The 12,381-nt window shown below is 46.3% G+C and overlaps 1 protein-coding gene across 6 annotated transcripts in view; it reads left to right on the forward strand.

Moving 5' to 3' along the window:
- LOC129700722 (netrin receptor UNC5C-like) overlaps positions 1-1,660 on the forward strand; it is a 286,525-nt gene extending 284,865 nt beyond the window's left edge. For 2 of the 6 annotated variants that reach the window (XM_055641363.1, XM_055641371.1), the window contains one exon: positions 537-1,660. In XM_055641363.1, the coding sequence (XP_055497338.1) occupies positions 537-702 (166 nt within the window). In that variant the 3' untranslated portion in view covers positions 703-1,660. The remainder of the gene's footprint in view (positions 1-536) is intronic. The other 4 variants (XM_055641344.1, XM_055641335.1, XM_055641353.1 and 1 more) reach the window with 3 other exon arrangements.
- Positions 1,661-12,381: the final 10,721 nt, after the last annotated feature.

The following is a 12,381-nucleotide window of genomic DNA, read 5'->3' on the forward strand; positions in this document are numbered from 1 at the left end:
TCACCACCCTCTGACTAAAGAAATTCCTCTAATCTCCTTTCTAAAGGTACATCCTTTAATTATCTCTTCTCCCATTGTTCTCTGGTCCTAGACTCTCCCACCAGTGGAAACACCCACTCCATATCCGGGCCTATCACTATTCGCTAAATTTCAATAAGATACCCCTTCATCCTTCTAAACTCCAGCGAGTACAGGCCCAGTGCAGTCATATGCTCATCAGACATTAACCTAAACATTGCTGTGATCATTCGTTTAAACCTCCCCTGGACCCTCTCCAACGCCAGCAGATCCTTCCTCAGATGTGGGGCCCAAAACTGTTCACAATACTCCAAATGTGGTCTGACCAGTGCTTTAGAAATCCTCACCATTACATCCCTGTTTTATATATTCTAGTTGTAGTCCTACGTAGTTCTGGTGGACACACTGCGGGAGGCTTGTGACAGCAGGAGATCGATTCTCCAGACTCCAGGCTTTCCCTTCTTCCACTCAGCGACATTATTTCAGCTAACCCCTCTCTTCTCCCTCCTCCCTCCCAGGTACCTGAATTACTTTGCCACCAAATCCAGCCCGACCGGTGTCATCCTGGACCTGTGGGAAGCTCAGAACTTTCCGGAAGGCAACCTGGGCTCTTTGGCGGCGGCCCTGGAGGAGATGGGACGGCACGAGACGGTGGTGTCTCTGGCGAGGGAGATGAAATGCTGAGAGAGAGAGAGAGATGGAGAGGGAGAGAGAGAGAGAGAGAGAGAGAGAGACGCCTGCTTTAAGTAAAGGGTGGGAGCAGTGGATGAGAGCGGACAGCCCTACTCCATCGCTCAGCCCCACTGATACCATCGCTTCAATACCGTGCATCTTTTTCTCGTCTGACCAACACCATCCCGCCTGCCCTGCTGCCGCTTGGGTTGACTGCACACAGGCCTGGTTGCAGGCTTCTTTATAGTTTCTCAGGAAACGGAATTATATATCCAGGTAAATGGATCCCGGCAGTCTCTCCGGCAGTCTGGGCGTCTGCGGCTTCACCAGACACGGACCTGCCACGAGTGTCTGGGGCGCAGACTCCACTGTTGTTGCTGCCTTCTCTCTGGGGACACGGGTCGGAGGGAAGTTAGGTGCCCACGTTACTGCCCGTCGCACGCAGGGTCCATGCTCTGCCCAGGTACGCCCCGGACTCCTCTGTCGCCGCCCGGCCGAGCTTCCGCTGGCTGGGGCTCCCGCCCTGCCGTGCATGAGCAGCGAGCGGCGGGAGCGAGGGGCTGGAGTGGAGGGTAATACACCGTCAATGCACGGGGACTTGGGTCAACAGAACCACTACACTCACACGCACACACGCACACACACACACACATCTACACATACACACACCTACACATACACGCACCTACATGCACATACCTACACATACACACACACACACACACATAGACACACACGCGCGCACACACATACACACACACATCTACACATACATGCACCTACACATGCACACACCTACACATACACACGCCTACACATACACGCACCTACACATGCACATACCTACACATGCACATACCTACACACACACACACACACACACATAGACACACACTCACACACACACACACGCGCACACACACACACACACACACACACACACACACATCTACACATACACACACCTACACATACACGCACACATACACGCACCTACACATGCACATACCTACACATGCACACACACACACACACACACACACACACACACACACACACACATGCACACACACACACACACACACACACACACACACACACACACGCACACATACAGACACATGCACACCTACACATGCACATACGACGTATACACACACACATGAACACACATAGACACACGTACACACACACACAAACACTCACATACAGACATGCACACACATACATCGACGTACACACATGAAAACACACACGTACACAGATGAAAACAAGCACATACACATGAACACATACACACACATACCTATGCACATGTACACACACGCATGCACACACACGTATACATTCAGATACGCAATCCCACGTACATACATATATATACACATGCGCATACCCACGCACACATGTGTCCAGACACAAACACATATACGCACAGATTCATGCACCCATACATACACACACAAACACACATATATATACATGCACATACACATTGATATACACACACACATAAAAGCACATAACAAAACATGCACACTTACAGATGCCGAACGCATAGATACATGCACATTACACATGTTCACACACACACACCTCACCACATGTCTCCACGATCACATGAATTCTCTGCCCAAAACACTTTCCTCCGCCATGTTTTTTGAGCAGCTCTTTCTGCCTTTCTGCTGCCTCTGGCCTTCATCTCCGTCGTGCTTTCCAGAGGTCAAATCTTTCAAGCCAACCTGTGGACACCTGGGCAGACATACTAAGGTGTGTCGATGTGTTTTCAGTCGATGAATTATAAGCAGTTGTGATAAGATGTGTATAAAAATTTTACTGTAAATCATACATTTGTATCTAACGTCACAATGCTCATGTGAGTTCAGAATATTTTTGAATAAATTCCGCTTTTTGAGATCGTAATTCACATGGAATCCTGGAGGTTGTGTGACCACGAGTTTCAAACATGGGAGGGATGTTTGTAATTCAGACACGGGATCTTCGTGTTGCAAGGCCAGCATTTATTTAGCATTCATAGCAAAAGGATTTGAGTACAGGAGCAGGGAGGTTCTACTGCAGTTGTACAGGGTCTTAGTGAGACCACACCTGGAGTACTGCGTATAGTTTTGGTCTCCTAATCTGAGGAAGGACAATCTTGCCATAGAGGGAGTACAGAGAAGGTTCACCAGACTGATTCCTGGGATGTCAGGACTTTCATATGAAGATAGACTGGATAGACTCGGTTTGTACTCTCTAGAATTTAGAAGATTGAGAGGGGATCTTATAGAAACTTACAAAATTCTTAAGGGTTGGACAGGCTAGATGCAGGAAGATTGTTCCCGATGTTGGGGAAGTCCAGAACAAGGGGTCACAGTTTAAGGATAAGGGGGAAATCTTTTAGGACCGAGATGAGGAAAACATTTTTCACCCAGAGAGTGGTGAATCTCTGGAATTCTCTGCCACAGAAGGTAGTTGAGGCCAGTTCATTGGCTATATTTAAGAGGGAGTTAGATGTGGTCCTTGTGGCTAAAGGGTTCAGGGGGTATGGAGAAAAGGCAGGTACAGGATACTGAGTTGGATGATCAGCCATGATCATATTGAATGGCGGTGCAGGCTCGAAGGGCCGAATGGCCTACTCCTGCACCTAATTTCTATGTTTCTATGTATTGCACATCCCGCATTGTGCCCGGTGAAGAGGTGCCACAAGGATGTTGCCAGGACTCGACGGTGTGAGCTACAGGGAGAGGTTGAGTAGGCTGGGTCTCTATTCTATGGAGAGTTGGAGGATGAGGGATGATATTATAGAGGTGTACAAAATCATAAGAGGAATAGATTGGGTAGATGTACAGGGTAGGGGAATCAAGAACCAGAGGACATGGGTTTAAGGTGAGACTGGAAAGATATAATAGGAACCCGAGAGACAAGTTATACATACAGAGAGTGGTGGGTATATGGAATGTGCGGCCAGAAGAGGTAGTTACATGACAATAAACTAGTGGAGGCCGGTCTATAACGCCATTTAAAAGACATTTGTACAGGTACATGGACAGGAGAGGTTTAGAGGGATATGGGCCACACACAGGCAGGTTGGACTAGTATAGATGGGGCATCTTGGGCGGTGTAGACAATTTGGGCCGAAGGGTGTGTTTCTGTGCTGTGCGACTGTATGGCTTCCTTGAAGCTGGTTGGAGGAGTGAGTGACAGGTAGCCTTGTAGGATCTTCCTCCTGGCAGAGACTCTCCCACTCTCTGTGTCGATGTGCATGGGGTTGAGTTGATGACCAACACACAGTTCCAGATCCTGCTGAGCCTGCCAGAATGAAGTGGTCTCCAGCAACCGTGCACCAGCTCTCTGCACTCCCATTCCGAGGAGAAGATTCCTTGCCATCTGAAGCCACTGTGGATACACTTTGTATATGGTCCCACCACTATTCGGCTGCCACAGTAGCTCATCTACCACCACCCCACCGATGGTTATGGTTTTGTTGCTAGTTTTATTATTATTCTTAATCTGTTTAGTTTAAATTTTCTGTGTTGTTTTAATTATATAAGTATATTTCCACTGGGTCTAAATATCATTGATCAGGAGGCCATTTTGTTTCTGAGTGTCATCGATCAGAAAGCCATTTTGATTCTCATTGATCAGGAGGCCATTTTGTTCCTGAATGTCATTGATTGGGAGGCCAATTTGCTTCAGAGTGTCTTCGTTGGGGAGACCATTAAACAATAAGGGACATGACCTCGGGTTTCACCACATGTGGCATGATTTGCATCTTCAAACCACTAAGCCCTGTGGCAGTGACATCTCCGGGAATTTGGGTGGCAATGTGGTCACACATTAGTGGGACCAGCATGCACGAAACCAGGGACATCTGAAATGTGATTCAGGTCCAATGCTAACGAGGCCTTACAATAAAATATTGGATGTGAAGAGGATGTTTCCACTAGTGCTAGAAACTAGTACCAGAGGCCATAGCCTCAGAATAAGAGGACTTACCTGTAGAAAGGAGGTGGTGCATCTGTGAGATTCATTGTCACAGATGGCAGTAGATGCCAAGCCATTGGGTATTTTTAAGGCGGGGATTGACAGATTCTTGATTAGTAAGAGTGTCAAGGGTTTTGGGGAGAATACAGGAGAATGGGGTTGAGAGGGAAAGGTAGATCAGCCATGATTGAATAGCGGAGAGACTTGATGGGCTGAATCCCATTCTGCTCCAATGACACTATGGACATATTGATCCATAATTATTAGATTGGGGGTTGCAGATGGTCCAAAATCTTCCACGACTCCAAGAAACCTCTCTCCAGGTTTGGTGCATGGAACAACTGAGAGATAACTTGCCGTAGAAGCTTCCACAATGCCATGGACTTGGCGGACCAATATTTGTGGTCAGGGAGATCAGATTGGCTCCAAGGCAAAAAATCTTACGGTTGGACGCAATTTGATAATAGAGTTCAGATTCTGGGCATCATGTTATATGAAAGATGTTGTTAAGCTGGAAAAGGTGCAGATGATTTGCGAGGATGTTGGTCGGACCTGGAGCTATAGGGAGAGGTTGAGCAGGTTTGGACACTATTCCTTGGATCGTAGGAGAATGAGGGGTGATCTTATAGAGGTGTACAAAACCATGAGGGGAATAGAAGGGGGAAACGCACAGAGTTTCCCAAAGTAGGGGAATTGAGAACCAGCATACATAGGTTTAAGGTGAGGAGGGAAGCTTTACTAAGTACCTGAGGAGTAACTTTTTCACACAAGTGTGGTCGGTGTATGGAATGAGCTGCTGAAGGAGGTAGTTGAGGCAGGTACTATCACAAATATTAACAGACATGTGAACAGGAAGATGGATAGGATAGGTTTAGAGGGATTGAGGGCCAAACACAGGCAGATAGGACTAATGCAGATGGGACATGGTGAAGCTCTTAAATATATCACAAGGTTCCATGGTGCATAGAAACATAGAAACATAGATAATAGGTGCAGGAGTAGGCCATTCGGCCCTTCGAGCCTGCACCGCCATTCAATATGATCATGGCTGATCATCCAACTCAGTATCCTGTTCCTGCCTTCTCTCCATACCCCCTGATCCCTTTAGCCACAAGGGCCACATCTAACTCCCTCTTAAATATAGCCAATGAACTGGCCTCAACTACCTTCTGCGGCAGAGAATTCCAGAGATTCACCACTCTCTGTGTGAAAAAGGTTTTCCTCATCTCGGTCCTAAAAGATTTCCCCCTTATCCTTAAACTATGACCTCTTGTTCTGGACTTCCAAAATCTGTACGCAATACTCCTGCATCTGCCTGTATTTTCTTGTATGTATGGCTATAAGATCCCCTCTTAACTTCTAATTTCGACTTGAGCCTCTATGAGGTTCAAGTGACAAATAAATTGTATTGTATTGTATTGTGTGGTCTCACCAAGACCTTGTACAACTGCAGTAGAACCTCCCTGCTCCTATACTCAAACCCTTTTGCTATGAATGCTAACATACCATTCGCCTTCTTTACTGCCTGCTGCGCCTGCATGCCTACTTTTAATGACTGGTGTACCATGACCCCAGGTCTCGTTGCATCTCCCCCTTTCCTAATCGGTCACCATTCAGATAATAACCTACTTTCCTGTTTTTGCCATCAAAGTGGATAACCTCACATTTATCCACATTATGCTGCATCTGCCATGCATTTGCCCACTCACCCAGACTATCCAAGTCACCTTGCAGCCTCCTAGCATCCTCCTCACAGCAAACACTGCCCCCCAGCTTCGTGTCACCCGCAAACTTGGAGATGTTGCATTCAATTCCCTCGTCCAAATCATTAATATATATCGTAAATAGCTGGGGTCCCAGAACTGAGCCTTGCGGTACCCCACTAGACACTGCCTGCCATTGTGAAAAGGACCCGTACAGCAGGATTGAAGGGCTGAATGGCTATTCCCACTCTTTCCTTATAATTCTGCTGTGACTCCAGGGCCATTTAACAAGAATGTTTTGGTTCTCTGAGTCCATGCTCTGTAATTCTACAGACCCATTCTACAGTACACAACAGGGAGTAACAACAGGCCTGGAAATTCATCCTCTCAATAGCATTAAACCATCTGCAAAGAAGCAGCAGCCTTTTCCCGATAGAGCTGCTGCCTCACAGCATCCAGATTAGATCCTGTCCGCGGCTGCTGTCTGTGGGAAGTTTGCACGTTCTCCCTCCAACCGGGTGAGTTTCCTCCGGGTGCTCCTGTTTTCTCCCACCTCCCTCCACAGGCTAGGACTTTATTCCTTGGAGCACAGGAGGATGAGAGGTGATCTTATAGAGGTGGACAAGATCATGAGAGGAATAGATTGGGTAAATACACAGAGACTTTTACCCAGAATATGGGAATCGAGAACCAGAAAACAGAGTTTAAGTGAAGGTGGGGGACAATTTAATAGGAACCTAAGGGGCAACTTTTATACACAAAGCGTCATGAGTATATGGAACGAACTGCCGGAGGAGATAGTTGAGGCAGGGACTAACATAACATTTAGACAATAGGCGCAGGAGTAGGCGATTCTGCCCTTCAAGCCTGCACCGCCATTCAACGTGATCTTGGCTGATCATCCACAATCAGTACTCCACTCCTGCCTTCTCCCCATATCCCCTGACTCTGCTATCTTTAAAAGCCCTATCTAGCTCTCTCCTGAAAGTATCCAGAGAACCGACCTCCACTGCCCTCTGAGGCAGAGAATTCCACACTCACAAATCTCTGTGTGATAAAGTGTTTCCTCATTTCCGTTCTAAGTGGCTTACTCCTTATTCTTAAACTGTGGCCCCTGGTTCTGGACTCCCCCAACATCGGGAACATGTCTCCTGCCTCCAGCGTGTCCAAGCCCTTAATAATCTTATTTGTTTCAATAAGATAACCTCTCATCCTAAATTCCAGAGTATACAAGCCCAGCCACTCCATTCTCTCAGCATATTACAGTCCCGCCATCCCGGGAATTAACCTTGTAAACATAGAAACATAGAAACATAGAAATTAGGTGCAGGAGTAGGCCATTCGGCCCTTCGAGCCTGCACCGCCATTCAATATGATCATGGCTGATCATCCAACTCAGTATCCCGTACCTGCCTTCTCTCCATACTCCCTGATCCCCTTAGCCACAAGGGCCACATCTAACTCCCTCTTAAATATAGCCAATGAACTGGCCTCAACTACCCTCTGTGGCAGAGAGTTCCAGAGATTCACCACTCTCTGTGTGAAAAAAGTTCTTCTCATCTCGAGGGGTCATCGGGTAACCTTGTTACCCGACGACCCCTTGGAACAAAAAATTAAGAAACAATTAGACAGGTACATGGATAAGAAAGGTTTAGAGGGATATTGGCCAAACACGCAGGTGGGACTAGTGTAGGTGGGACATGCTGGCTGGTGTGGGCAAGTTGGGTCGAAGGGCCTGTTTCAATGCTGTATCGCTCTAAAGGCTAACATTTTCTGCATCCAAGACTGTGTTGATCTTTGTCTCTCTCGCCTAGCAAGTCAAGTGAGAGTATATCAGGGTGAATTGAGAAAAGCAGCTAATTTGCATAATTCTCAACTTGCTTATCCACCATCTTTTCTGGTTTGAAACGGACACCATGTAAACCACAATGTGTACACGGAACACAACATATCACCCCCCCCCCCCCCCCCCCCCCCACCATTTAAAATGGCCCATTAATTGCTTCCAGCAACAATGACCTCCAACAACTTTACATGGGAACCATTTGAAACCTATGCTGTTGCTATCTGCTGTGAAACCCTTGAAAAGATTCACCCTAGAAAAGTAGCAAGTGGATTAGTTTGTTCCAAGGGGTCGGGTAAATTAAATTAGCAGTAGTTCGAAATAAATATGTGTCCTGCCAAACCTAACTAAAACTAGGTACACACAAAATGCTGGAGAAACTCAGCGGGAGAAGGAATTGGCGACGTCGGGTCGAGACTCTTCTTCAGACTGATGTCAGGGGAGGGGGGTAGGACAAAGAAAGAATGTAGGCAGAGACAGTGGGACTAGTGGGAGAACTGGAAAAGGGGGGGGGGGGGGGGGGGGGGGGGGGGAAGAGGGAGAGCAAGGGCTACCTGAAGTTAGAGAAGTCAATGTTCATACCGCTGGGGTGTAAACTACCCAAGCGAAATATGGGGTGCTCGTCCTCCAATTTGCGCTGCGCTGGGCCTCACTCTGACAATGGAGGCCCAGGACAGAAAGGTCAGATTGGGAATGGGAGGGGTAGTTGAAGTGCTGGGCAACCGGGAGATCGGGTAGGTTAAGGCGGACTGAGTGGAGGTGTTCAGTAAAACGATCGCCGAGCCTGCGCTTGGCCTCGCCGATGTAGACACCTGTGTACACCTGGAACAGCGGATGCAGTAGATGAGGTTGGAGGAGGTGCAAGTGAACTAAAACTAGGAATGGTTATGTATCTTCAGTCAATTCGCTGACTTAAGGGATGCTTTGGTAAATTAGCATTTGACTTTTTATACAGTTTTAACGGTATGTTTTTATCCTCGTTGTGTTTTTTGCTGAGAGTATAGATTCTTGCTTACAAAACACTGCAAATGGTTATTTTTAATTTAGTACGTTGAAGACAAAGGAGCAAACACCACACTGTTTTAAAACCATTTCTTACTGTTGGTTGAAGTATTGGCTAGGTTGATGGTTACATTTTTTTGGCACTGGTATGTAAATCTGGTTTGAATTTCTGTTTTTTTTTTTAACGTTCAAATCAGAGTTGTTTTTTTCTGTTTATTGTCGGCCAACAAAATCGGGTGGTTTCAATTGATTAAAATAAAACTGAGGCAAACTTTTGGTTTAGATAACTCCGACCATTCCTTGTTCAACATCCACTAGTAGATGCTGTCCGTAGGTCAGAAACTACACAAAAAAACAGTAAATGAAGTGGGCATACCTTTGCGTGCATGTAATAGATGCCACCAAAAGCACACAAGATGGATTAAAAGAGTTGAGTTAGAGAGATGAAACTTCTGCAGACTCAAGGAACTGCAGATGCTGGAATCTTGAGTAAAACACAAAGTGCTGGAGGAACTCAGCGGGTCAGGCGGCATCTCTGGAGGCGAATGGACAGGCGATGTTTCGTGTGGAGACCATTCTCCAATATGAAGAAGGATCCCGACCCGAAAGGTCGCCTGTCCAGTCCCTCCGCAGGTGCTGCCTGGCCTGCTGAGTTCCTCCGCCATTTTGTGTTTCGAAACTAGTACTGCTCTTTGTAGAATCTAATTTATCTCCACATGTTGGATAGTACAAGACAGGAACAGTCCCTTCAGCCCACAATGTCTGAGCCAAGTTAAATTAATCTCCTCTCCCTGCACCTGATTCATATCCCTGCATTCCCTGCATGTCCATGTGCCTATCCAAAAGCCACTATCGTGTCTGCCTCCTCCTCCACCCCTGGCAGCACATGACAGACACCTGCCATTCTCTGTATAAGGACATTTATACACCCACACCTTGTAGCTGTGCCCTCTTATACACCATGGGGAAAATGTTCTGACTGTCTAGCTTATTGATGCCTCTCATTATTTGATATACTTCTATCAGGTCTCCCCTCAGCCTCTAATGCTCCAGATAAATAAATTGCCTAGAGCAGGGGAATCAAGAAACATGTTTAAAAGGTTCAAGAGCTCACTGAAAAATGAGAAAACAACCCAAGTTGTCCAACCTCTCCATGAAAAATAATGGCAACAGCTGGTAGATTCACCAGCTGTCCTCAATGTTTGTCAGATACCCAGGTTCGATCCTAAATTGGACCTCGGGATGCTGTGGTGACTAAACAAGTAAGTGTGGACATGCCTTCATGTTAATCTTCCCCAACTGTTGGTGTTGTTCAGACATGCCACTGCCCTCCAGAAAACAGACGGGATCGGACAATGACCATGTGGGTTTCTGATCAAAACATTGGAACAGAATTAGGACATTCGGTCCAACTCGAATATTCAATCATGGCCCCCATGATCTAAACCGTTTCCGTAATTTTCCACTTTCAACCCTTCATTTCCCCAAAAAGAAGTGCCCGCCCTGAAATGTCTTTCCTCCAGATTGCCTGACCTGCTGAGTTATTCTAACACTTTGAGTCTTTTTTGGTAAACCAGCATCTATAGTTCCTATTGTTACCATTGTAATTCAGCTCACTGAAAAAATATTGTTGGCTGAAAAAATGGCGCAGCTGGTAGATCTGCTGCCTCACGGTCAGATACCCAGGTTCGATCCTGACCTCGGATGCTGTTTGTGTGTGGTTTGCCCTGTGACCATGTGGGTTTCTGATCAAAACATTGGAACAGAATTAGGACATTCGGTCCAATCGAATATTCAATCATGGCTGATCTATTTTTCCCTCTCAACCCCATTCCCCTGCCTTCTCCCATTAACGCCCTTACTAATCAAGAGCCTATCAATCTCTACTTTATAATAATCAATGACGACCTCCACAGCCATCTGTAGCATTGAATTCTCCAATTAACTCTCAGGGTTGTGAAGGTTGGTGATTGTGCAGGCAGGTTGCCAACAGGTGATCGATGGTCAGCCTGGACTTGCTGGGCTGAAGGGCCTGTTTCCATTTTGTACCTCTAAACTAACATACGGAAAGCACATTTTCTATGCAGTGGGTGTAAAAACGAAAAATAAAATCCAAGGTCTTCCAGAAATCTTTTCACTGGAATGTGATAACGAATTGCAATATTAATTTGGGCTGCTATGTGCTTGCCTTTTCTTATTGGCAACTGATTTATCTCCAGAACTGTACGGACTAAAATAAGATTCATTTACGACAACATAATGAACAAACCAAGTGCTAACCATGAACTGAGCCCTACACACTACTGATAAAGCACTGTGCTGATCTCTCGGTCTACCTTATCTGTTGGCGTGCTTGAAACATTTTCTGTCACCTCAACATGTACAAAGTATAACAAAGGAATTTTTTAAACAAGTAATAAATTATATTTATAACCAACTTGAAATGTAGTATTTGTGTATTTGTATATGTGTGTGTCTGTGTATGTGTGTGTGTGTGTGTACACGTGTGTGTACACCAAACAGCCATGAAGTAAATTGAAGGAGCATATTTTCCCTCCAAAGATTGTTGTGTTTATAAACACAGCACACCACCAGTGTTCAGTGAGGAATGCTGTCTCCGCAGCCAGGTCAGGGTTCATGACGTGGGTTAAGGTGTTTGCAATATGTTGGAGAGTTCTCTCATCGCCAAGAAAAGTTGTGGTGGCCAGAAATATGAACCTTTGAATAGTAGAGAGAGAGAGCGTGATGAGGGAGAGATAGAGTGAGAGTGGGAGGGGGTGAGGGTGTAATGGAGAGAGAAAGGGAGAGAGAAAGGGAGAGAGAAAAGGTACGAGGTGGGTGTATTGAAGAGAGAGAGTGAGATAGGATGAAGGAGACGGGGTGGGAGATAGAGAGAAAGAAAGAAAGGGGAGGTATGTGTTGGGCATGGAGGGGAGAGAAAAGGAGAAAGGTAGAGAGGGAGGGAGAGAGAGAGAGAGAGAGAGGGAGGAAGAGAGAGAGAGAGAGAGAGAGAGAGAGAGAGAGAGAGAGAGAGAACGAACACAGTGGCGCAGCGGTAGAGTTGCTAGTGAACAACTCTGGTGCCCGACGGGTGATGTGTGTTTTCTCCAGGTACTCTGGCTTCCTCCCACATGCCAAAGACATGCATGTTTGTAAGTT

Source organism: Leucoraja erinacea, chromosome 1, assembly GCF_028641065.1.
Source record: "Leucoraja erinacea ecotype New England chromosome 1, Leri_hhj_1, whole genome shotgun sequence".
NCBI classification, from domain to species: Eukaryota; Metazoa; Chordata; class Chondrichthyes; order Rajiformes; family Rajidae; genus Leucoraja; species Leucoraja erinaceus.